The following is a 23,466-nucleotide window of genomic DNA, read 5'->3' as shown; positions in this document are numbered from 1 at the left end:
ACTTCAATTGTTTGTGATGAGACTCCGACTCATAATCTAATCTGTCAGGCCCCTGGCTGGGACTGACAGGGATAGAAAACACTGATGAAGGAGCATGTTCTTCCTTGGGGAAGCTGGAAGCTCCTCGTCTTCGGGCCAATAGGCCTCTCTGCCCCGTCCTGTACTGCTCTGCACTGGTGGCATTTTCTGGCTAGTTAGCCTTACAGCTCCCATGAAGAGTGTAGGGTGCTAACTTCAAGGCTGGTTCCCAAAAGGTTTCTTTATATTCCCCCAGGAAATAGGTTTGAAAGCTTTGCCAGGAATACTGATGCTCCTTGAGGTGTGAATCAGGAAAATGAAGTGTGACTGATTGAGGCAGGGGCGGTGTGGCAACTCCCAGCAGAGATCTCTGTAGGCTTTCGGTTAACAGTGCTCAAAAACTACTTCAGAGAAGTCAATTATCTTGGAGATACAACACAAAATTTGCAGATTTGTCAAAGCTCTTGGATCATAATTCCAAGTTACTAAACCTAGAGAAAACTCAACACTCTTGCTAAATATCTCAGTAAAGGCAAATTCCTAAAAGCTGTTCAAGGGTAGAAATCCTGCCTCCTCTTTTAACACCCTTCAAAAAAAATGTCAGAAATGTCGAATGAAAATGTTGAGTAAGTAGATTCAACTACTTTCATTACTGCTTTAACATCACCTTTGATTTGGAAGAAATTTAACTTTCCTTCTTTTTTATAGTATTAATCAGTTCCCTACCAACATACCTCTGTAAAGAAAAGCCTACACATTCCTTTTACCTGGGCTGTCTCTTCCTCTTGCTTCCTCTTCTCTTCTTCAGTCTCCACCAGCCTCTGTTTGGTCAAGAGGAGCTCCTTATTCAACACATCTGCCTTGTCTTCTGCCTGCAAATCATGGGGCATCAGTCATACAGAGCGTAAAGAACACCTGCGGAATTTTTCTCCAAACCCAATCTTCAGTTGCTGTTCCAAAATTATTGCAAGCCGTTCTTTTACCTCCTAGCTCAGTCAAGGGGTGGCTGCTTTCACTGAATGCCAACTATGTGCCAGCTAGTTGGCACACATTATTTCTAATCCACACCAACAATAACTTTACAGATAATGACAGTGAGGTTGGAAAAGATCCAACAAACTGGGGTCAGATCACACGTCTAATAGTCATGATCTGAGTTCAGATCTGAATAACCTCAAAGTCCATCCTTCTTCTAAATGCTTCTTACAGATCTTTCGATGTTACAGCAGCACTCACTCTCTGCAGATGGATCTGATGAAAGGGTAGAGCCTCACACAGAAACTTCCAACTGGTGGAGCATAGGGGTTGACTCAGAGAAGAGGAGCAGACAGGCTGGTCTGCGGACAACAGTTAGGTGAGAAATTCAAAGACTAGCTGAGATAAACTTGCCCACATGGCCACTCACACCGGGCAGTGAGTCCAGTAAGAAGAAATTAAGACAAAAAACCCGTGCTAGAGAGAGCCATGAAGAAAACGGAAATATGGACCAGGAATCCAGGAAGAAAAGATCATATTTCTAGAATGTCCAGGAAGAACTTGGAGAGAGCACTCTGGTTCTATCTTGGACACAGACCCAAAATTAACTATGAAAGCACTGTGAGTGTTTTTAACTTTGATGATGGTGTCTATTTTATACTCCGGGCTCCCACCTTTTAGGCCTCAGCTTCAAGTTCACATGGCAATGAAGCAAGCCCTCAGCCCTGCCCCACTCACCCCCATCTAAGTTAGCTCCTCTATCTAAATCTCTCATATTTCCCTTGATAGGACTGTAATGACAACTTACAAGTGGGATTTATTTGTCTTGCACACTAGACTTTAAGCTCCAGGAGGCAGGAACCATATCTTTTGCTCATCACTCTATCCCAAGCACCAAGCCCAATGCCAAGTACAGAATAGGTGCTCCCTAAGTACTTGGTGAATGAAGAGATGTGGCTAAATCATTGCAGATGGGGACTGTGTGAAGCGGAGATGGCAGGGGGCCACAGGACGAGTTTAGCAGAGAGAACCTAGACACAGAGGAGAGGCAATTACGTGAAGAAGCTATCCCTGGCTGACAGCAGCAAAATGTTATCCAAGTGATGGTGAAAACTGGCCGGGTGGCCTTCTGTCTGTCTTCTGCCACATCTGCATGTCCAGACGGCCTGGCCAGCACAGTCTGCTGGTGACTGTAGAGAAACTACATTCCAGCTGCTCTGCTTGCTCTGTCTGATGGCTCCTGATGGCTCAGAGCCCAGTGGTTAGAGCTCTGTTTGCAGATCATTTGGAACCATTGGGTAGTTAGGGTGAAAAAGTCCCTTAAAAGTCTTTAGGACTCTAAAAACTGCTCCTATGCATTAGATTTTAGGGGGAAAATCTACACAGCAAATTAACACACTAAACTGAGAGGCAGATCTCGGGAATGCAATATGAACACTGCAGGTTATTCGTAAGTTGTAAGACAGCTGATGTACGTCATGAAAGTGTCTGGCATGAAGTACAACATTTTAAAAGAAAACAAAAAGAAAAATAAATAAATAAACCACGGAAGCATGGAAGCTTCCACTCTAGAGCCACAAGCCAGATGACTGACTGAGATTACTCACAAAGCAGGGAGACCCCACCCCACAAGTCTCCGACAGATGGACACAGTGGCACTTTAAGAGCAGCTGTACTGCTCATTTCAGGGTTCTTAAAAACTGAACCAACTCTCTCCCTGTAACTGCAGCCCACTGGCTCAAGTTCTACCCGAGAATGTTTGAGCCATGCTAATAAAGAAGACTGCAACTAAGCCTTCTTCTGACAGGACCCACAGCATTTCCACTTTGTGAAGAGACTGATCCTTTCATAATGTTCATCACGACACTCTGAAATAAATGGGTTTTTTAAAGTTTGGTCTCTTGGAGAGCCATTTAAAATTTTAGCATTTTGGCCAGGCATGGTGGCTCACGCCTGTAATCCTGGCACTTTGGGAGGCCGACGTGGGTGGATCACCTGAGGTCAGGAGTTCAAAACCAGCCTATACAATATGGAAAAATGCCATCTCTATTAAAAATATATATATATATTTTAATAGATATTAAAATATATATATTTAATTAATATATATTAATTATATATATTTATTAAATATATATATATTTAAATGAAAAAAGAAAAAAATTTAGCAATTTGTAAAAATGTTTTAAAGTGAATGCTGGCTGGGCACGGTGGCTCATGCCTGTAATCCCAGCACTCTGGGAGGCCGAGGTGGGTGGATCATGTGATGCCAGGAGTTAGAGACCAGCCTGGCCAAAATGGCAAAACCCTCGTCTCTACTAAAAATACAAAAATCAGCTGCACGTGGTGGCAGAAGTCTATAATCTCTGCTACTTGGGAGACTGAGGCAGAAGAACTGCTTGAACCCAGGACGTGGAGGTTGCAGTGAGCCAAGACTGAACCATTGCACTCCAGCCTGGGCTAAAGGGTTAATATCCAGAATCTACAAAGAACTAAAACAGATTTACAAGAAAAAAAAAACCAACCCCATTCAAAAGTGGGCAAAGGATATGAACAGACACTTTTCAAAAGAAGACATATATGAGGTCAATAAACATATGAAAAAATGCTCATCATCATTGGTTACTAGAGAAATGCAAATCAAAACCACATTGAGATACCACTTCACACCATTTAGAATGGTGATCATCAAAAAATCTGGAGACAACAGATGCTGGAGAGGATGTGGAGAAATAGGAACACTTTTACACCGTTGGTGGGAGTGTAAATTAGTTCAATCATTGTGGAAGACAGTGTGGCAATTCCTCAAAGATCTAGAACTAGAAATACCATTTGACACAGCAATCCCATTACTGGGTATATACCCAAAGGATTATAAATTATTCTATTATAAAGACACATGCACACGTATGTTCACTGCAGCACTGTTTACAATAGCAAAGACCTGGAACCAACCCAAATGCCCATCGATGATAGACTGGACAAGGAAAATGTGGCACATATACACCATGGAATACTATGCAGCCATAAAAAAAGGATGAGTTTGGGTCCCTTGTAGGGACATGGATGAATGTGGAAACCATCATTCTCAGCAAACTGACACAAGAACAGAAAACCAAACACTGCATGTTCTCACTCATAGGTGAGTGTTGAACAATGAGAACACATGGATACAGGGAGGGGAGCATCACACACTGGGGTCTGTTGGGTGGACTAGGGGAGGGACAGCGTGGGATGGAGGTGTTGGGGAGGAATAACATGGGGAGAAATGCCAGATATAGGTGACTGGGGGATGGAGGCAGCAAACCACCTTGCCATGTAAGTACCTATGCAACAATCGTGCATGATCTGCACATGTACCCCAGAACTTAAAGTGCAATAAAAAATATATTAAAAAAAAAAAAAAAAGAAAAAGAAAAGGGGAAAAATCCTTCCTTGGGGAATTTTTTTCAAAAACACCTAGATATATATGCTAAGAAGATAAATTATTTTTATTTGTACATTTTCTGCAAAGCAGTCTTCATTAGGTCAAGATTAAAGCAACTTCACTTATTTCTACTGTTACCATACACAACATCTGCAGCAATTGCTGTGGGTCCTATAGGGAGGAAGAGTCCATTTTTCCAAGAAGCTTAATCCACAGTTTCTCCTCTATGTTAAACAGAAAAGTAGGAACAATTCTTCTGTTCATCAGAGTAGGGCCAGATCTAAAATAACTTGTGTATCCCTCTAACAGTGGTTTTTTGAATCCTTGTACAGCCAACCACTATACCTCACTTAAATAGGAATTAGCTTTAATGCTGATGAATAAAATGCTAAGCACATAAATATTCAAATTCTACTTTTGAGCTCAAATTATAAAGCCTTTGCCATAATTTGATAAGATTGAGAGAAACATTGTCATGATTAAGTCTAAACACTTACCAACATCTTATAATGTGTCATTAATATTTAAAGTTCGAATTGCAATCTAAGGCTTCTGCTACGTATATATGAGAGAAACAAGCATTGCAATGTGTGATTTAATCATGAATTAACCAACAACCTTAGCAAAGACTCAGCCCTAATATCAGAAATGGGGATCTTTGAGAAATGATTTCTGAAAGAACTGACCAGGCCAGTTGTTCAACTTAAAACAAAACAAAATAAATTTCCACTTAGTTCATGCAGCTTCTGGTCTAACAGAACTTGCTATGGTGAGGGGGAACCTAGGCCCCTGGTCCTCAGCAGGATAGTACTAATCGTGTCTCTGTCTCTTCTCTTTTGTTCCTTGTAAATAGGGAAGGACAGAAAAAGCTTGAAAGCAGGCAGCAAACAGAAACTGAAATGGGGATGTTGTACCTTTTTTCATTTCTAATCACTGAGAAATTTTTTTTTTTTTTTTTTTTTTGAGACAGAGTCTTGCTCTGTCACCACAGGCTGGAGTGCAGTGGCGCGATCTCGGCTCACTGCAACCTTCGCCTCCTGGGTTCAAGCAATTCTCTTGCCTCAGCCTCCTGAGTAGCTGGGACTAAGGTGCGTGCCACCACACCCAACTAATTTTTGTATTTTAGTAGAGACAGGGTTTCACTATGTTGGCCCGGAGAGTCTTGATCTCTTGACCTTGTGATCCACCTGCCTTGGCCTCCCAAAGTGCTGGGATTACAGGTGTCAGCCACCTCGACCAGCCTGAGAAATCTTTATTTAAGGAGTCTGAGAGAGGGTGAGTTCTCAGAGAAGAAGGCTCTGTCAGACAGAAAAGCTGAAGAGCCTTTGGTGCCCAGGAAGCATGAAACTAACACTAAAATGATAACAGTAAGGAATGATTTATTTTTGCAAAGTACCTAATTACCTAATTAGTGTTCGTTTGCTTACATACTGTCTTAAATACAATCTGCTTTCATATTTGTTTAAAGCTTGCCAGTGTTTTGCTATTTTAATTAAGAGATCTGGTTTTAATGAACTGGGAATGGAAAAGTACTGGGCAAACTGGGTGAAGGCCGGCAAAGCTGGTACTTTCACTCTCAGGCTAGGGCCCTTCCTGGAAGACTGGTGGGGCAGGTCACTTCAACTGCAGGGGCAGCTTTTTGGTAGGCAAATAAACCCCACTGAGGCAGAAACTCCAAAATCAGAAGTTAAGAAGAAATACACATGAAATAGCAGTTTTTATTCTTTCATCTAGATAAAAAGCTCCAAAAGGGAGGGTTCAGGCCATATTTACTTTTCTTAAAAGAGAGGAAAAGAGTCAAGGAGGGAAGAGAGAAGGGAGAGGAAGAATGAAGGCCCTGCCTGATGGAATCTTTTCTTCAGGGGCTGTTCTCGCACTCACATCATGAGATGCCCAGGTACTCAATAATTAATTGTGTCAGGAATACCTAAAATGGCAGTCACTCCAGACTGACTTACATAAAGGATTCTCTTGGTGAGGTGGGTGGATCACAGGGTCAGGGGTTCGAGACCAGCCTGACAAACATGGTGAAACCCCATCTCTACTTAAAAATACAAAAATTAGCCAGGTGTGGTGGTGCGAACCTGTAATACCAGTTACTTGGGAGGCTGAGGCAAGAGAATCGCTTAAACCCAGGAGGCAGAGGCTGCAGTGAGCCAACAGCATGCCATTGCACTCTGGCCTGGGCAACACAGTGAGTCTCTGTCTCAAAAAAAAAAAAAAATTTCTGATTATTAAAGTTATATATATTATTTAGTATTATATTCATGTATAATATGAATATTATAATATTCATTATTTGTCTGATTAAAAGTTCTAATACTCATTTTTACTTAACCAATGGTGGTTAGGTAACTTACGGTCTTTCTATAAATTCTAAATTGGGAAAAAGTACACAGATGAACGTAAAAATTAGATTTAATCTTACCACCCAGAGATACCTAGCAGTCACAGTTTGATGTCTTTCTTTGTGGGCTTCTTCCCTATCTATGGTTCCCCTCCCTACAAGATGACCCAGTACCAGCCAGTAGCCCTTGAAATTTAGATGCAAACATTATAAAAGAAAAAAAAATTATGTAAAAAAATACTATATATCTTCCCATTATTAAAAAAATTATTCCAGAAAGACATTTTACAGTCAAACCGTTATTCTCCCCTACTAGTGAACAAAGACATTATAACATTTTTTTATTCTTATAACACTGCAGTAAACAACCTTGTATATACATTTTTTTACCAAATTTTTATTTTTTTAGGATAGCTTTACAAGTTGGAGGATCTCCAGTTTCTTCATCTATATAGTTTCCTCATTTATGAAATGGAGGATTAAAAGAATAACTGCTTCCTGGAGTCATTAGGGAGATTAAATGAGATGATGTTTATAAATTGCTATATTTAGTGCTTGGCACATAGTAGGTACTCAGGAGAAATTTAATTTTATTATTGTACGGGGGCCAGGCGCGGTGGCTCACGCCTGTAATCCCAGCACTTTGGGAGGCCGAGGCGGGTGGATCACGAGGTCAAGAGATCGAGACCATCCTGGTCAACATGGTGAAACCTCGTATCTACTAAAAATACAAAAAATTAGCTGGGCATGGTGGCGCGTGCCTGTAATCCCAGCTACTCCGGAGGCTGAGGCAGGAGAATTGCCTGAACCCAGGAGGCGGAGGTTGCGGTGAGCCAAGATCGTGCCATTGCACTCCAGCCTGGGTAACAATAGCGAAACTCCGTCTCAAAAAAAAAAAAAAAATTTATTATTGCTTAAAACTCTTGAAGTCTTAACACATATTACCAACTACATTTCCCAAATAACTTTGAAACTCTCCTTAGCTCATTTCACTGCATCCCAACTGAATACAACTGTTTAAAAATGGTTTCATTTAGTCAGCCATCATGAGAAAATTATTAATGGATAAAACATTCAAAATGGCAGAATCAAGTGTGAATCAAGACCATTTGGAAAGCGAACATAGAACCAAGACTTTCATTGAGCACTGACTTATCACTACAGTCTCATTAATACAAAAATATGACTGCTGAGGAAGGCTGAGTCGACCCTGATTGAATGGAGATCCTGCTACGTTCTCTGGTTCTGATTCTCCTAGTCACAGACTTCTCATACCACTTCTCCGAATGGGCTGGCTCATGAGGTCTGTGGTTAACAGGGCCACAACTTTTTAAAAAACAATTCTCTGGGCTGCTTTTTCTACTTTCCCTATCCTGTGTCCCAAGCAACACAGTTATTGTTGCTGTTTTCTAACTCCATTTAGTGCCAGCTCGCTGTGTCCTCCTCTCCCAGACAGCACTGTTTTCCTGAACATGGGGTCTTATCTCCGACTTTAGTATGGTTAAAACTTTTAAGCCACAAAATTAGCTATCTATATGGGAGAAAAGGAATTGTGGCAGGGACCGTTTTCAGCTGTCTTTTAATTTTAAACATTTAAGCAGATTTATGTTATTAGTGGATATGTATCTTAAATATTGTCAATTACACCACAGGTAATGATTCTTTTATAGACTCAACAGTCTGAGTCAATTTTTCTGACCCTCCATTATCTGTTGGGGATATTTACTTTGTAGAAGTCAGAAAATAGACTGGTAATTTTAAATCTGCACAAGACTGCTTCCATATTGCCAATTATTTCTGAAAATGCTCGCAAGAAAAAACAGGAGGTCCTAAGACTGTCAGCTTTGTTGGAAAGAACAAGGGATACTAAACAATTTAAGGTCTTCCTAGCAACAGCTAGCATTTAATGAACATGTACTATTGAAGTGCTTTACTTATTTTTATTTTATTTTATTTATTCATTTATTTTTTTGAGATGGAGTCTTGTTCTGTTGCCCAGGCTGGAGAACAGTGGCATGATCTCGGCTCACTGTGACCTCAGCCTCCCAGGTTCAAGTGATTCCCCTGCCTCAGCCTCCCGAGTAGCTGGGATTACAGGCACATGCCACCACCCCAGGCTAATTTTTATATTTTTGGTAGAGATGGGGTTTCACTACTTGGTCAGGCTGGTCTTGAACTTCTGACCTTGTGATCTGCCTGCCTTAGCCTTCCAAAGTGCTGAGATTACAGGTGTGAGCCACTGTATCCAGCTATTTAATTTAATTGTTATATCATCGGTATAAGAGACCACTTTTACACCTATAGACAGCGTAAGAACTGCCCAGGGTTCACAGTCGTGGCCTCAGCATTCACAATGGAGCAGTCTGGCTCTTAGCCACTCAGATGCCTATCGATCCAACAATCCAACTCTTAATGTAGGTACTTCATCTAAAACTTCACAGTTATTATAGAAAAAGTAAGGTGCCTACTGTTAGAGTGGCATTAGTACAGGTATATGCTTGGTGACTGATGTTTTCAGATAATTATGCTGAGAGCCACTGGTTCAGGAAAGGTATCAACAAAGGCATAACAGAGTTTAGAGGTACAAAGAAAGTGTGTCACACATGCTATTTAGAAATGACCCAAACTTTTCTCAAAGGCTTGTTTTCCACTCTGTCCAATTAACACAAACTGTCCCTGCCACGCGCCCCTTCATCAAAAACAAAGTTAAGAACAAAGCAAGCTTGCAGGGTGGGGTAGTGGGGAGGTGGTGAGAACAAACTGGCCTTTGTCCTGAGGAAATCATCACAGTCTCATTTCTACCCAGTGAATGACAAGTTTACCTGATCCAAGTCATTCCGTAGAGCAATTTTGCTTGTTACTAGTTCATGGGCGAGGTCGTCATTCTCTTGTTCCAGCCTCATGCTGGCCTCCTGTAATCTTCGGTTCTCCCTCTGCAGAAAAAAAGCAACAGCCGGAGGTGAGAATTAGTGCCTGGACATACAGAAATGAACAGAACTGGTGAGGAAAAACAAGCAACAAGTGAACTTTCAAAGGTGTAAAAAGGAGAAGGCGCGAGTGGCACAGGAAGGCGGGATTGCTGTCCGGGAAACAACAGTGAGTTTAGCTAGCGATGCAGATGCGGTTCCCTACCCCGTGAAACCTGTCCCTTAAACTCTCAAGATGGAACTTCATCACAAAGAAAGGGCCACAAAGAGCAGAATCTCCGAACATATCCCCAATCCTGTGAGGTTTTTATATAGACCTAGAACACAGACACAAGCAATTCTTCATTTGAAACATGCACAGTAGTCTCACCCTTGACCTCAAGAGAAGCCACAGGACACAGTAGGAATGAAACAGGGGGAACCACTAGACATTTCTTGAAATGGCTTTTCTAAGACAGGGTTCATATTAATTGAGTATATTTAAGAGCAGTCAATCAAGGATCATGACACTTCGTTCATGACTTTGCTATCAGCTGACATTTGTATTCTTTGAGTAAGAATATATTTACTTTTCTGAACACCTATGTTTGTGTGAGAGCAACAGTCCTTATAAGAGCGCTAGTTTTTTTTCTTTTTTTTAAACTTCAAATCAAAACATTCTGGGTAAAATAAATCACTGAGGATTTCTGCACCCCACCTTGAAAAATCTGAAACAAAGTTACATGATAAAAAAAAAAAAAACCAAGTCACTAATTCTTATGAAGCAAGTAACTAAACATTATGAACTTGGTACGTTCACAGCTATTTTCCAAATAGCTATTTCATGTCTTCCATTCCAAAGTATCAAAAGTGCTTTCTTTGCTACTGTTAAGAGTTATAGGAGATTCAAAAGAGCTGACAGGAAAGACTAATGTGATGAGACCTTCCTGTTTTTCACATTTACACTCCTAACAGTGTTTTCTGCAAAAGCGGCAAAAACTCAGACAAAGCACTGATACAAAACCAGAAGACAAATACATGTTTTGGAAGATAGTTTATCACAGCATACCAGGTAAGGTGAAGTTAATTTTACCTTCCATGTAACAACCTGGTGTTTGTTATATTGAACAAAGACAGCTAGGTGCAGCGGCTCACACCTGTAATCCCAGAACTTTGGGAGGCTGAGGCAGGCGGATCACGAGGTCAGGGGTTCGAGACCAGCCTGACAAACATGGTAAAACCCTGTCTCTACTTAAAAATACAAAAATTAGCTGGGTGTGGTGGCGTGTGCCTGTAATCCCAGCTACTTGGGAGGCTGAGGCAGGAGAATCGTTTGAACCCAGGAGGCGGAGGTTGCGGTGAGTTGAGAGTGCATCATTGCACTCCAGCCTGGGCGACAGAGTGAGACTCCGTCTCAAAAAAAAAAAAAAAAAGAGGAAGACAATTTCTTTCTTCTTCCTGTTTTTCAAAAGAAGGGCTAAGAAACACATGGTAAGAGCAAAGTCTGAGGCTTTCACAGAGGCAGAGGATCCATAAACAGGGAAGGCCATCAGAGAAGTTAAAGGACGAACCTGCACCTTGATTATACTAGCCACCAGGGCCCACTTCTGTCTTTTCTTTTGGAAAAAAAAGAAATAGAATAGTTGGAGAATGTTAAAACATTATTGAAAAAGATACCTACTAAAAAAGATAAAAACAATCCCAAATCACTTAAATACTTTAAATAAATTCATGATAGAATTCCACTCAGTGTTAAAATACTGGAGAAGGCTGGGTGCAGTGGCTCGTCCCTGTAACCCCAACACTTTGGGAGGCTGAGGCCTGAGGATTGCTTGAGCTCAGAAGTTCAAGACAAGCCTGGCCAACATGGTGAAACCTCATCTCTACTAAAGCAAAATACAAAAATTAGCCAGGTGTGGTTATGCACACCTGTAATCCCAGCTGCTCAGGAGGCTGAGGCAGGAGAATTGCTTAAATCTGAAAGGCAGAGGTTGCAGTGAGCCAAAATTGTGCCACTGCACTCTAGCCTGGGTGACAAAGTAAGATCTGTCTCAAAAGTAAAAAAAATAAAAAATCCAATGACAGGAAATGCTTATGCTTCCTTGTAGGAAAAATAATAAAAAAAAAATAACTGGAGAATCTCATTATATAACAATATAAACAACAGATATTAACTATAGGTAGTGAATTTTCTTTACTGTTGCCCTTGTCCTTTTAAAACTGTTTTTCAGTTTTCTACAATGAATATATATTTGTAATAGGATTTAAAAATAGTTTTATTAAGAAAAAAAGCAAGTCGGAATTTTAATTCCATTGGAAGGGATAAGATGCTAAAATGAGAAAGAAATGTTTAAGTCCACTTCTGTTAGAAGGTCATATTCTACACAAAACCACACTGAATCCTCCTTTTCGACCAAGATTTATCATGTAACCCCTCAGAAGTGCTGCCTTGCTAGAACTCTTTCCTCAGATGTTCCTGAGAAGACTGTGTATGCTCTTGTAGGGGCAACTTGTACTCATCAGATTCTGTCTGTTCCCTCAGTCTACAGAAGTGCCACCCTCCCACAGAAGCGTGATAAATGTGGAGACTGAAAAACAGATTTCTAAAAAGCCAGAGCTTCTACAATGGAATCTTTCAATTCTGCCTAAGTAACACGATTTCTAGCAGGGGCTGGAGAGTTAGACTTTATTTCTGATACATCTATTACTCCTTTTCGCTTCTTGTAGAAAATGTAGATTAAAAAAAAAGATGAGAAACTTTTTCAACAAATTTCCTCCTAGCCAGGAAAGAGTAACAATACCAGCACCATTTCAACATGACTTATTTCACAATGCAGGCCGCTTACGCAGGGAAGAGATTTTTCTCATTTTTTGATCTATCTCTTCAAGAAACTAGGATAAGGCTACTTCAATAGCTATTCCCGAGTTAAGTGTCCTATCGCTGCTAAAATTGTACTTCTAGAACCCCCAAGTACAAAAAGCTCCCTCAGCTATTATGTACATTACATTCATTGGGCACAAGTGAAAATGTTGCCACTACCAGTTTTTCAGGTTACAGTTACATGCTTAGAATTGAGTTGAAGTAACCTCCAGGTAAAGTCGCAGGATGTTCGTGGAAAAGCACTCTGTTCAAGTATTTAGAAATCATACCAGGTAGCTACTTCACTGTTGATGAGAGATACATGTCTGATTGATGGATTATCTGTTATATAAGAAAAAGGTGCGAGTTCAGCTGAAATTCTGACTAGTAACTTCTCATCACAATGACTGTTGCAATGAAACCCTTCCTTACAGACACACAGCTAAAGGGGTAAGGGCAAGGGTGGGAAAAGATTTGGGGGAAACTGAGTGTCTCAGGGTCCCTGCAAAGCAAAATAACCTAGAGGACACGCCTACTGGCTTTTGCTTTAGCAAGAAGCTTCAATTCGGTGTCTGCAAAGCAAGCAGTACAGTGGGAAGTGTCAGACTCCTGCTCTGCACTCACAGACAAGTGGGAAAGCAAGCTACAGGGCCGAAAATGCAGTATCGTCCTCCAAAGTATGAACTCAGGGGTGTCCTCATGAGTCCTCCAAAGTCACTGAGCGCTACTGAGCACTACAGTGAGACCCTGCTACTGAGATGGAGATTTCCTACAAAGAACTTGCCACACTTACTTACTGAGGGTTAAACAGAGCTTATATTACTTGGCTGTCTTTTCTAGTTCTTCTCAAGGAGCCAAAACTGTTTTCAAACTGACTGATTCCAGAAAAAGTTTGCCTGTATACTAGAATGGAGAAGATAGTTTGGTTTTTATGGACTTGGGAAAGGTAGTAACCCTGCTTGGTTTATTTTGAAATGTTGACAAGGGTTGTCCAGGGGAGACAGACTTAAAGTCACCCCCAATAACTTCACTCAGCCCAGAGAAATTCACATGCTGTAAGTTCGCACAAGCAGACATGCTGAATGCTCAAAGCCTGTAAACAAAACAGGCAAATTGGTTCCCTCTTGACTTTCAGAAAAGATTACAGGAGACACTGCTTACATAACTCTTAAAACTCACATCACACTATCTGAAACATATACTCCCCCATCTCATAACAACTGACACCATTTGAATAAAAAGCAGATAACAACTGTCCTCATACTTTCTCTCCTCACCGATAGGAGATGTACAGCTGGGAAAGTCTGGTTAGTAACTTTTGGGAGGAGGATACTGCATTTTTCAAAGACACAGACACTGATGTTACAGACATACATAGATTAAAAAAAAAACTTACCTCCTCAAAAGTCATAGACCAACTACCGTTTTCAATCATAGGTACAAAGACAATTGAAAAAACAAAAGAATATCCAATGAAATCGAACACCTACTAAAGTATTTATGAAATGGCAATAACAAAAACAGACACTTGTTAATACTCTTTTGCTTTTCCTTTGAGTGTCATATAACTCTAAGTTCTCTCTGTGACTGCAAACATTCAATGGAACAAAGTATACTTGAGGCAGCCAGTGGGCAAGTCTCAACTCAGGAAGACTCATACCCTAAAACTCCTCCCTCTCCACAATGCTGCTTAGTTTGCATGAGCGACTAAAATGCCGTACGTGGAACTATTAGCAACTACGGTGTGAGTTGTTGATACTGTGTTGTCAAAGCTGGGTGGAAGGAACTTCCTTATATGATAAGGTCAGAAATCTTGCAAAATAGCTCATCTTCAGACAAAAGAAGGAAATTGCTGGGCAGGGTAATGCAAAAGAAAAATGAATTCCAGATCTCATTTGTACCTAGGGGCTGAAGTCTGGGTGAAGCAGTTCAAGGGATTGTGAATGTCATTTATTCCAAAATGAGAAGCCATAAAAATGTGAACTGGTAATTAAAAGTAAACTAAGCTTTAAAGGAAAAAATGACAAGGAGGGAGGCAGCTTTATAAACCCTAGCTCAATATTTTGGGTGTTGTCTGCTGCTATGATGAATTTTTGGCACATGCTTTTAAAGACTTTTAAGGGTCAGGAGAAAATGTTTTCCTAAAAGACACAGTGCAAATGTATTAGCAACAACACACTCAACTCTCACATATTTTCCTCTGGATACCTCTTTTAAAAGAGTTGATAACTTTCATATTCAAGTTTTCAAATGCCTACAGATAAAACGTTTAAATATCTATGTTGTACGTAAGTGAAGATCTGAGAAAAAAAAATATGAATATTTGAAACTTTTGTGCTTCTCTCCTTTACCCATCACATCCAATTTTAACTTTCTAGTGGAAATTTTCAAATTTTTAAACGTCAAACTAAAAACAAAATCTTGCCAGTAATAGATGACAGCCGGCCAAACAGACTGCATTTCTTTCAGCACTTGAAAAACGATCTTAGATTATAGTCCTACACAGGGGTCAGCAAACTTCTAGTGTAAATTGCCAGACAGTAAATATATTAGGCTTTGCAGGTCGCATGGTCTATGCTGAAATCTGTCAACTCTACCAGTGTCATACAAAAGCAGCCATACGCAATAAATAAATAAATAGGTGTGGCTGTTTCAGTAACACTTGGTTTACAAAAACTGGCAGTGAGCCAGATTTGGCCTATAAACCACAGTTTGCAGATCCCTGTTCTACTCTATTACACAAATCAAATTTTCAAAAAGCAAATGCATTCTAAATGATATAGAAACATATTAGTGTCAGGTAATATTCTTAGTAATACTTAAACAGAAAAGAAAACTTCCTAAAAATTAAAGCAAGTTTCTTGAAAACTCTGAAGATCATCAATAAACACACTAGAAATTCTTACTGTGCCTAACGCATATTCTTCCCCCAAGTGCTAAGTATAAGGGACTGAGCAGACCAGCATTGTTAGAAACCGCCCACTCCTTTTTTAGCTATATTGCTTGAGAAGCCAAAAGGATTTAGTTTTGCATCTTCACCATCCTACAACAACGAACTCTCTGCGTTATCCAACTCAAAGAGAAAGTGGCAACCTTCTGAAGTTTATCATTAAGTTGTCACAGGCATATAGAAACCATCCTCCTGTCTATTACTCTTTCTTAAAAGCACATTATTTCATAACACAGTATTTCCAAAAGCCAGCACAGTTTCTAGGATGTGAAAAAATAATAAAATGTAAGTGTATTGGCTATGGCAGAAAAAACTCTTTTTTTTTTGAGGCCGAGTCTCACTCTGCCACCCAGGTGGGAGTGCAGTGGCATAATCTGAGCTCGTTGCAACCTCTGCCTTCCAAGTTCAAGAGATTCTCCTGCCTCAGCCTCCCAAGTAGCTGGGACTACAGGTGTGCGCAACCACACCCAGCTAATTTTTGTATTTTTAGTAGAGACAGGGTTTTACCATGTTGGCCAGGCTGGTCTCGAACTCCTGACCTCAAGTGATCTGCCCACCTCACCTCTCAAAGTGTTGGGATTATAGATGTGAGACACTGCGCCCAACCAGGAAAACATTTTTCAAAGCTGGATTCACTTATCTTGACTCCTCTGAGTAAGAAAGGGTCTAATAACGAAAAGGGCCCAAAGGTTTTTTAAAAAAAGTCTACTCCCTCTTTTTTATAGGCAAGAAATGTATCCTAATTTAAACTTTCCTTCATTTGTCAAGTTTAAAAGAAATGTGATAATTGCTCTAAATTATTTTATTAGATATGTACGGTTGGTAAAAAAGAACAATTAAGCTTTATTTCAAATATTTCATGTGTATTATTTTTACTACGCATAATAGCTTCATTTGAAATTACATGTAGAGACAATTGCTCTACAAAAATTAGTATATGCAAGAACAACTCTGTAAACACAGAGGAATCATTTTCTTTGTTTAAATGACATTTTGATTTTAAAAATTACTATGTTTAATCTCAAGAACGAGGTTAAGCAGTCTAAATTTAATTGTACTGAACATGTATAAGACACTTCAATTAGAAATTATATATTTATAATACTATCCATGTCCCAAACCCAAGAGACTTTAAACATTCCAGATTCTTTTAGTATTTTCCCATCTAGAACAGGTAACCTTTATCATGCTTTGGGAGATTCACTGAATTTAATTAATTAGCTGTATTTTTTAAGGCTTAACTCTCATTTGTGCAAGTAGTTCTTTAATTAAACCAGAAAAGAATATCATTCTCCAAAGGTAGCTGAAGGCTGCAGATCTCCAAAAAGTACCATCTATTGATAACATCACTAGAAAACTTGCCTCACAGTAGATACAATTCATCTCTTTAAGGTAAAAAACATTTTAATTTCTGAAATTGGTAACTTCACTTATTAAGGGCTAATTACTATGTTTCTAAAATATACTAAAACAGCTACACATATTGATGAATGTGTGTTTTCTGGGAACCTGCACAAAAATGGAAAAAAATATGCTTATTTCTACAGCCAAATCTTTATCCTACATTTTACCTCATTAGAAAATCAACCACTAAATTTACAAACCAAAATATTAGAGTAGACAAAGAATTTTACACAAATCTGGCCAGGTCCAAGTTAAGAAGGAAGATAAAAGAGATTTGAAATAAATATTCTACATATTCTTCCTCCAAAAAAGTTTCCTTTCTATCTCTTGGAATCTAGTCATGAAGAGAAACAGAAAGAGTAAAGGCTATAAGCAGTCATTATGGTGCTCACTGAGTTTAAAATATAAACTGATGCCAAGACCAGACAGCACAGGCAGTGCATATAAATGTATTACCTACTTATATATGTGTATGTCTGCGTGTGTACACATGTAATGTACAACATATGTTCTGTCTGGAAATTAAAAGTTAATGCATCACCCACCGTGTTGGCCTTTATCCTATAAATATGGACATGTATGAGATCAATAGTCACTAATTAGCTCTAATTTCAACAGAAAGCTCTCCCTCCTGCAAGGCTTCTACACAGGTACCTCTGCTGTAACTTAGGGTTCATGAAAGGAAAAGGGTAGGCTAAATGACAATCGACTTGGAATATTCTTCTTTTTTTTTAGCGGGGGAGAGATGTAATTCATATACCCTAAAATTCATGTTTTTAAAATGTACAATTTAGTGGCTGTGTGCGGTGGCTCACACTTGTAATCCCAGCACTTTGGGAGGCCGAGGTGGGTGGATCACCTGAGGTCAGGAGTTTGAGACCAGCCTGGTCAACATGATGAAACACCAACTGTACTGGAAATACAAAAATTAGCTGGGCGTGGTGGTGCACACCTGTAATCCTAGCTACTCAGGAGCCTGAGGCACAAGTATCACTTGAAACCCAGGAGGCGGAGGTTGTAGTGAGCTGAGATTGCACCACTGCACTCCAGCTTGGGCGACAGAGTGAGACTTTGTCTCAAAACAAAAAATTAAAAATTAAAAAAATTTTTAAAATCGAATGTACAATTTAGTGATTTTAGTATATTCACAAAGTTGTGCAATCAATATTACTTCTTAATTCCAGAAGATTTTCATGATACTTTGAGTTTTAAAATTTAAATTTATACCAAAACTATTTCACCTCTTTCTTTGTAGTTGAGATTTAAGTGTTGAATAAAGGTGACTACAGCGATATAGCCTGAGCATGAAAATATTTGTAAAGCATGAAGGGCCGGGCGCGGTGGCTCACGCCTGTAATCCCAGCACGTTGGGAGGCCGAGGCGGGTGGATCACCAGGTCAAGAGATCGAGACCATCCTGGTCAACATGGTGAAACCCCGTCTCTACTAAAAATACAAAAAATTAGCTGGGCATGGTGGCGCGTGCCTGTAATCCCAGCTACTCAGGAGGCTGAGGCAGGAGAATTGCCTGAACCCAGGAGGCGGAGGTTGCGGTGAGCCGAGATCGCGCCATTGCACTCCAGCCTGGGTAACGAGCGAAACTCCGTCTCAAATAAAAAAAAAATCTCCTGATCTTGTGATCTGCCCACCTTGGCCTCTCAAAGTATTGGGATTACAGGCCTGAACTACCATGCCCGGCCTGATAGCCCTTTTACATACATTACCATGTCCAAGAGAAATAGCATTGAACTGAAATACCTCTTAAAATATCTTATTATATAACATATCTGGGTTTTAAAAAGTAAATTTCCTAAAACCTTCCTGGCTTTCTTGTCAGATGGCAAGCCAGGGTGTACAAATGACCTTTTAAGCAGTAGAGACTCTAACGTTGAGGAGCAGTTGTTACTGAACTGGTGCAAGTTCTCACTCATTGCCCTCAAAGATCTTCCCAAGTCAGTCTTTTTTTTTCCTTTTCTTTTCTTTTTCTTTTTTTTTTTTGAGACGGAGTTTTTTGCTCTTGTTACCCAGGCTGGAGTGCAATGGCACGATCTCAGCTCACCGCAACCTCCGCCTCCTGGGTTCAGGCAATTCTCCTACCTCAGCCTCCTGAGTAGCTGGGATTACAGGCAGACACCACCATGCCCAGCTAATTTTTTGTATTTTTAGTAGAGACGGGGTTTCACCATGTTGACCAGGATGGTCTCGATCTCTTGACCTCGTGATCCACCCGCCTCGGCCTCCCAAAGTGCTGGGATTACAGGCGTGAGCCACCGCGCCCGGCCCAAGTCAGTCTTTAAGAGTTTACATTAGCTGGGTTCCCAGTCCAAGATCTATGAATTATAAAATGCTCATTCCCAGGACAGAGATCTTATTCTTCACAGGATTAAATTTAGAATATGTAAAAGGTATTTTCTAACTTTGCTACTTTAATTAAGATAATTATAATATGGCTTCTTAAATTACATACTGATCATCTGAAAAACCAAATACGTTGATGGTTAGAAGCTTATGTTGTTGATTGCCACCTTGAAAATGTAATTATAATCTAAGAACTATAAATTTGCCAAGTCTATTACCAGGGCAAATGCCTAGACATTATTAAAGGAGTACAGAGATATTAGAGAAATGTACTGACAAGTTACCACAATAATCTAAAAGAAATAGCAATAGAGGCCATCAGATATGTGCAAATAAGAAGCAACAAAACTCGAACTTAAAAAGTAATGCCTGCTTTCAAAATAAAAAGTTTAATCCTACTTTGCTCTCTCAAAAACTATACACATTGATAATCTTACGTGTTATAAGTACTTTAAAAATGACGTACATCTTACTATTCATGTATACATACCTGCTTCGGCACAAAAAGAGATTTAAGACACAATAACAAGTTCAATTCCAGCCTGATTTTAAATGTACAAGTTTGGTCTTTCATTTCACTCTTATTTTAAAGCACTCTTCACAGAATTTATTCATAACAATGGTAATAATAAGAAAATTAGAATAACATAAGCAAAAGGAGAGCTCCCTTTTGGATGCTTAATAATAGTTTATAATTACCGCCTTCAAGCCTTTCTAAAGCAGCATGCTATATGATTTACACTGTGAAAGCTGGTTTTATTGAGGGGATGTTGGTGAAAATTAAGCTTGACACATTACTGTTATAGTTATCTGCTATAGCAGTATGTGGGATTTTATCATCAGATCTTGAACTCCTTCTGTAAGCAAGGGGAGAGTACTGGTTAGCAACACTTGAAAGAGCTGAGAACAGTCAGCAATGGACTAGAGGGGAACACCCATATAAGGTGGTATTATTCTAGTAATAATTGCATAATTTGTCGTAGTAGCCTTCATAAAATAACAGCCATTTCTTGAACACAACTATGAGCTGAGCCCTTAACATACAGCATCCCTCATCCTTGCAACAATCCAACAAAAAATCCGACACGCTATACCTTTTACACATGATGAAGAGGTTCAATAACTAGTCTAAGATGCTGAATGGTGGCATGGAGATTAAAACCCCCAATTTGAAGTCTAAACCCCGTGCTCTACAAAATGAGCAAGATTTGAATTCAGGCCTGTCTGACTACAAAATCTATATCCTGCTTCCCTGTTCCTCTGTATACATCCTGTGCTATTCAGTTCTGCCACAGAGATAAGATGTACTGTGTGACTATGCTGCCATGTCCAGCTCTGAGCACATAAAGGTAACTCTAGTCACAAAAGTGCAAGTCGTTCCAATGTGGGTGATTTAATTAACCATGCCACACAGCCCATTTCTTGGCAGGACTTTTTGGCACTGGTGCTCAGTGCTGAAAATACAATATTCTTTTATCTTAGTGTATTGATGTGGAGGGAGAAGAAGCTATTATGCATCTGTGTGAGTCTGAAAAACTAAAGCATGTTGAAGAGAGACAATATTTTACTTGAAAAAAATAAGTTGGAAATGAGTGTTTCCCAACATTGAATCCTGGGAACAGTGTTGCTAATCACCATTAAAGAGATTCACAATTAACGAATGTATTAAACTGAAATTATTTTGATTCTGAAACTTCGTACTGTAAGTCAAATATCATTTTTGTTCATAAATTTGTCTGGAAATAAATGTTGCAACAAACACCATTACTGTGCTCAATATACCTTTGTGGTTTTTATTTTTCCTTCCAAGTGAGTTGGTATTTTTAACATTTGCTACAGACAGAGGCAACTTTGAAACATCCTTGTCAGTCTTGGAACAGTTCACCTGCTAAAAGTCTTTGTGGATAAGACCATGCACAGCTAAAACAGTACTTGGTCATTTTTCCTTTTTGTTTCATTTTTGAAAGTAGAAAGCCACTTTCTTTTTCCCCTCTCTTTCTCTCAGCTTCTTATGAAGATTCCCAGTATAAATGCAACAGCTGGAGTTACCTACAAATATACAAACTGAAAGAAAAGAAATATTATGGTTGGCTATTTGGGAGTCTCCTGAAATGAAGACATACCTGGACAGTTAGCATAATCAGAGAGCATCTAAATCAATCAAGGAGGAACAGAGGGAATTGAACTTGCCACAGTTGCTGCTTTAAGTTAAAAAAAAAAAAAGATACTTTGCTGAGCTGGGGAATGGTGGCTGGTGCCTGTAATCCAAGCTACTTGGGAGACTGAAGTGGGAGGACTGCTTGAGGCCAGGAGTTCAAGATCAGCCTGGGCAACACAGCAAGACTCAGTCTCATTTAAAACAAAAAAGAAGGTACTTCGATAGATGCAAAATATTCCTCATACCTTGTATCTATCCATTGGGTCTTCCTGCTGCAGCTGACTCTCTCGCATTGTCTGATATTCTTTCTCATATTTCTTCAGCTTCTTGGTTGGTACCTGCAGGGATTTGAGGAAAACCATGTTAGACAAGAAGACCATTTACGGAAAAAAATCTCAGGTGTGTTTGCTAGTTAGATTTCTGGCATTCTAAGGGAATATGCCCAACTCAAAGTTAGAAGAAAAATACAGACTCCAGAGTAGGGGTTGGGAAACATCCTGTGAGGGTCCAGACAGTATATATTTTAGGCCATAGTCTAGGTTGCAAAGATTCACCTCTGTCGTATTGCACAAAACCTGCCATGGGTGATACATAAACAAATGAGCCTGGCTGTGTTCCAAGAAAACTTTATTTACAGAAACAGGCCACACTTTGTCCACCTCAGTTCTATATAGTATTGCTGATGTCACAACCTTCTCTTGCTAATGTATTTAATAGTGCTATTAATTTTAACTTTCTTAAGTATAATTCACTCATATCCTTCTATTATGTTGAAAATGAAAATTATTATTTTAAACAAGCAAAAAATTGAGCTACAAGAAATATTCTAAAGTGAGCTGAGGATGCCAGTAATCCCAGCACTTTGGGAGTCCAAGGTGGGTAGATCACTTGAGGTCAGGAGTTTGAGGCCAGCCTGAAACCCCATCTCTACTAAAAATACAAAAATTAGCTGTGCATGGTGGCAGGCATCTGTAATCCCAGCTATTTGGGAGGCTGAGGCAGGAGAATCGCTTAAACCTTGGGAGGTAAAGGTTGCAGTGAACTGAGATCGTGCCTGCCACTGCACTCCAGCCTGGGTGAAAGAGCAAGACTCAGGTCGCCCCCCAACTGCCGCCACCAAAAAAAAAAAAAAAAAAAAAAAATATATATATATATATATATATATAATGGTAGTATACTGAAAAGAAAGAAGATTGTAATGTTTAACAATGAAAACTCAAATATAGAATCATTGTGCTGTATGAGATAATAGAAAGTCATCTAAACAACTCATTTATTTCTTGCTAAAATTATGTCATCCACAAAGACAGCAGTTTACTGTTTTCTGAAAAAAGAAACTAGAATCCTATGGACTCACAGAATTTTAAAAATCAACAAATAAGCACAGTATAGTACAACAGCCCTCAGTAAACAGATATTTAACCTCTCTTAGGACACAGTGGTGCATGCCTATAGTCCCAGCTACTTGGGAGATTGAGATGGAACAATCGCTTGAGCGCAGAAGTTCCAGGCTGCAGTGCACTCTGATGACACATGTGAACATCCACTTCCTCTAGCCTGGGCAACAGAATAAGACTTTTTTTTTTTTTTGAGAAGGAGTCTCACTCTGTTGCCAGGCTGATATGCAGTGGTGCAATTTTGGCTCACTGCAGCCTCCATCTCCCGGGTTCAAGTGATTCTCCTGCCTCAGCCTCCCAGGTAGCTGGGACTATAGGGGCACGCCACCAGCCCGCCTGATTTTTGTATTTTTAGTAGAGACAGGGTTTCACCATGTTGGCTAGGATGGTCTTGATCTCTTGACCTTGTGATCCACCCCCTTGGCCTCCCAAAGTGCTGGAATTACAGGCATGAGCCACTGTGCCTGGCTGAGACCCTGTCTTTTAAAACAAACAAAAAAACTCTCCTAGCCTCAGTTTCTTCATTTATAAAATGGCAGGTAAACAAAATTTCTACCTCGTAATGGTGTAGACGAATTAAATGAGTTAACAGAGAGGTACCTAAAACAATGCCTTGTTCGTGGACATTTTTAAAATTGTTTTTTTAAATAAGTATTCAATCAAAATT

At 39.7% G+C, this 23,466-nt stretch overlaps 1 protein-coding gene across 10 annotated transcripts in view; it reads right to left on the bottom strand.

Annotated features, from left to right (window-relative positions):
• Positions 1 to 23,466, bottom strand: part of RABGAP1L (RAB GTPase activating protein 1 like) — a 726,923-nt gene that overhangs the window by 18,618 nt on the left and 684,839 nt on the right. For 7 of the 10 annotated variants that reach the window (XM_064370668.1, XM_064370669.1, XM_064370673.1 and 4 more), the window contains 3 exons: positions 21,648 to 21,740; positions 9,590 to 9,700; positions 786 to 890 (listed from right to left, as the gene is read on the bottom strand). In XM_064370668.1, the coding sequence (XP_064226738.1) occupies positions 786 to 890; positions 9,590 to 9,700; positions 21,648 to 21,740 (309 nt within the window). Of the gene's footprint in view, positions 1 to 785; positions 891 to 9,589; positions 9,701 to 13,929; positions 14,940 to 21,012; positions 21,309 to 21,647; positions 21,741 to 23,466 lie in introns of those variants that run through there. The other 3 variants (XM_064370670.1, XM_064370677.1, XM_064370675.1) reach the window with 2 other exon arrangements.

The sequence above is a fragment of the Aotus nancymaae genome, unplaced genomic scaffold (assembly GCF_030222135.1).
Source record: "Aotus nancymaae isolate 86718 unplaced genomic scaffold, 86718_ANA_hifiasm-v0.15.2.pri h1tg000108l, whole genome shotgun sequence".
Classification (NCBI taxonomy): Eukaryota; Metazoa; Chordata; class Mammalia; order Primates; family Aotidae; genus Aotus; species Aotus nancymaae.
Note: the sequence above shows the minus strand (reverse complement) of the source record. Positions and strands in the feature narration are given on the sequence as shown.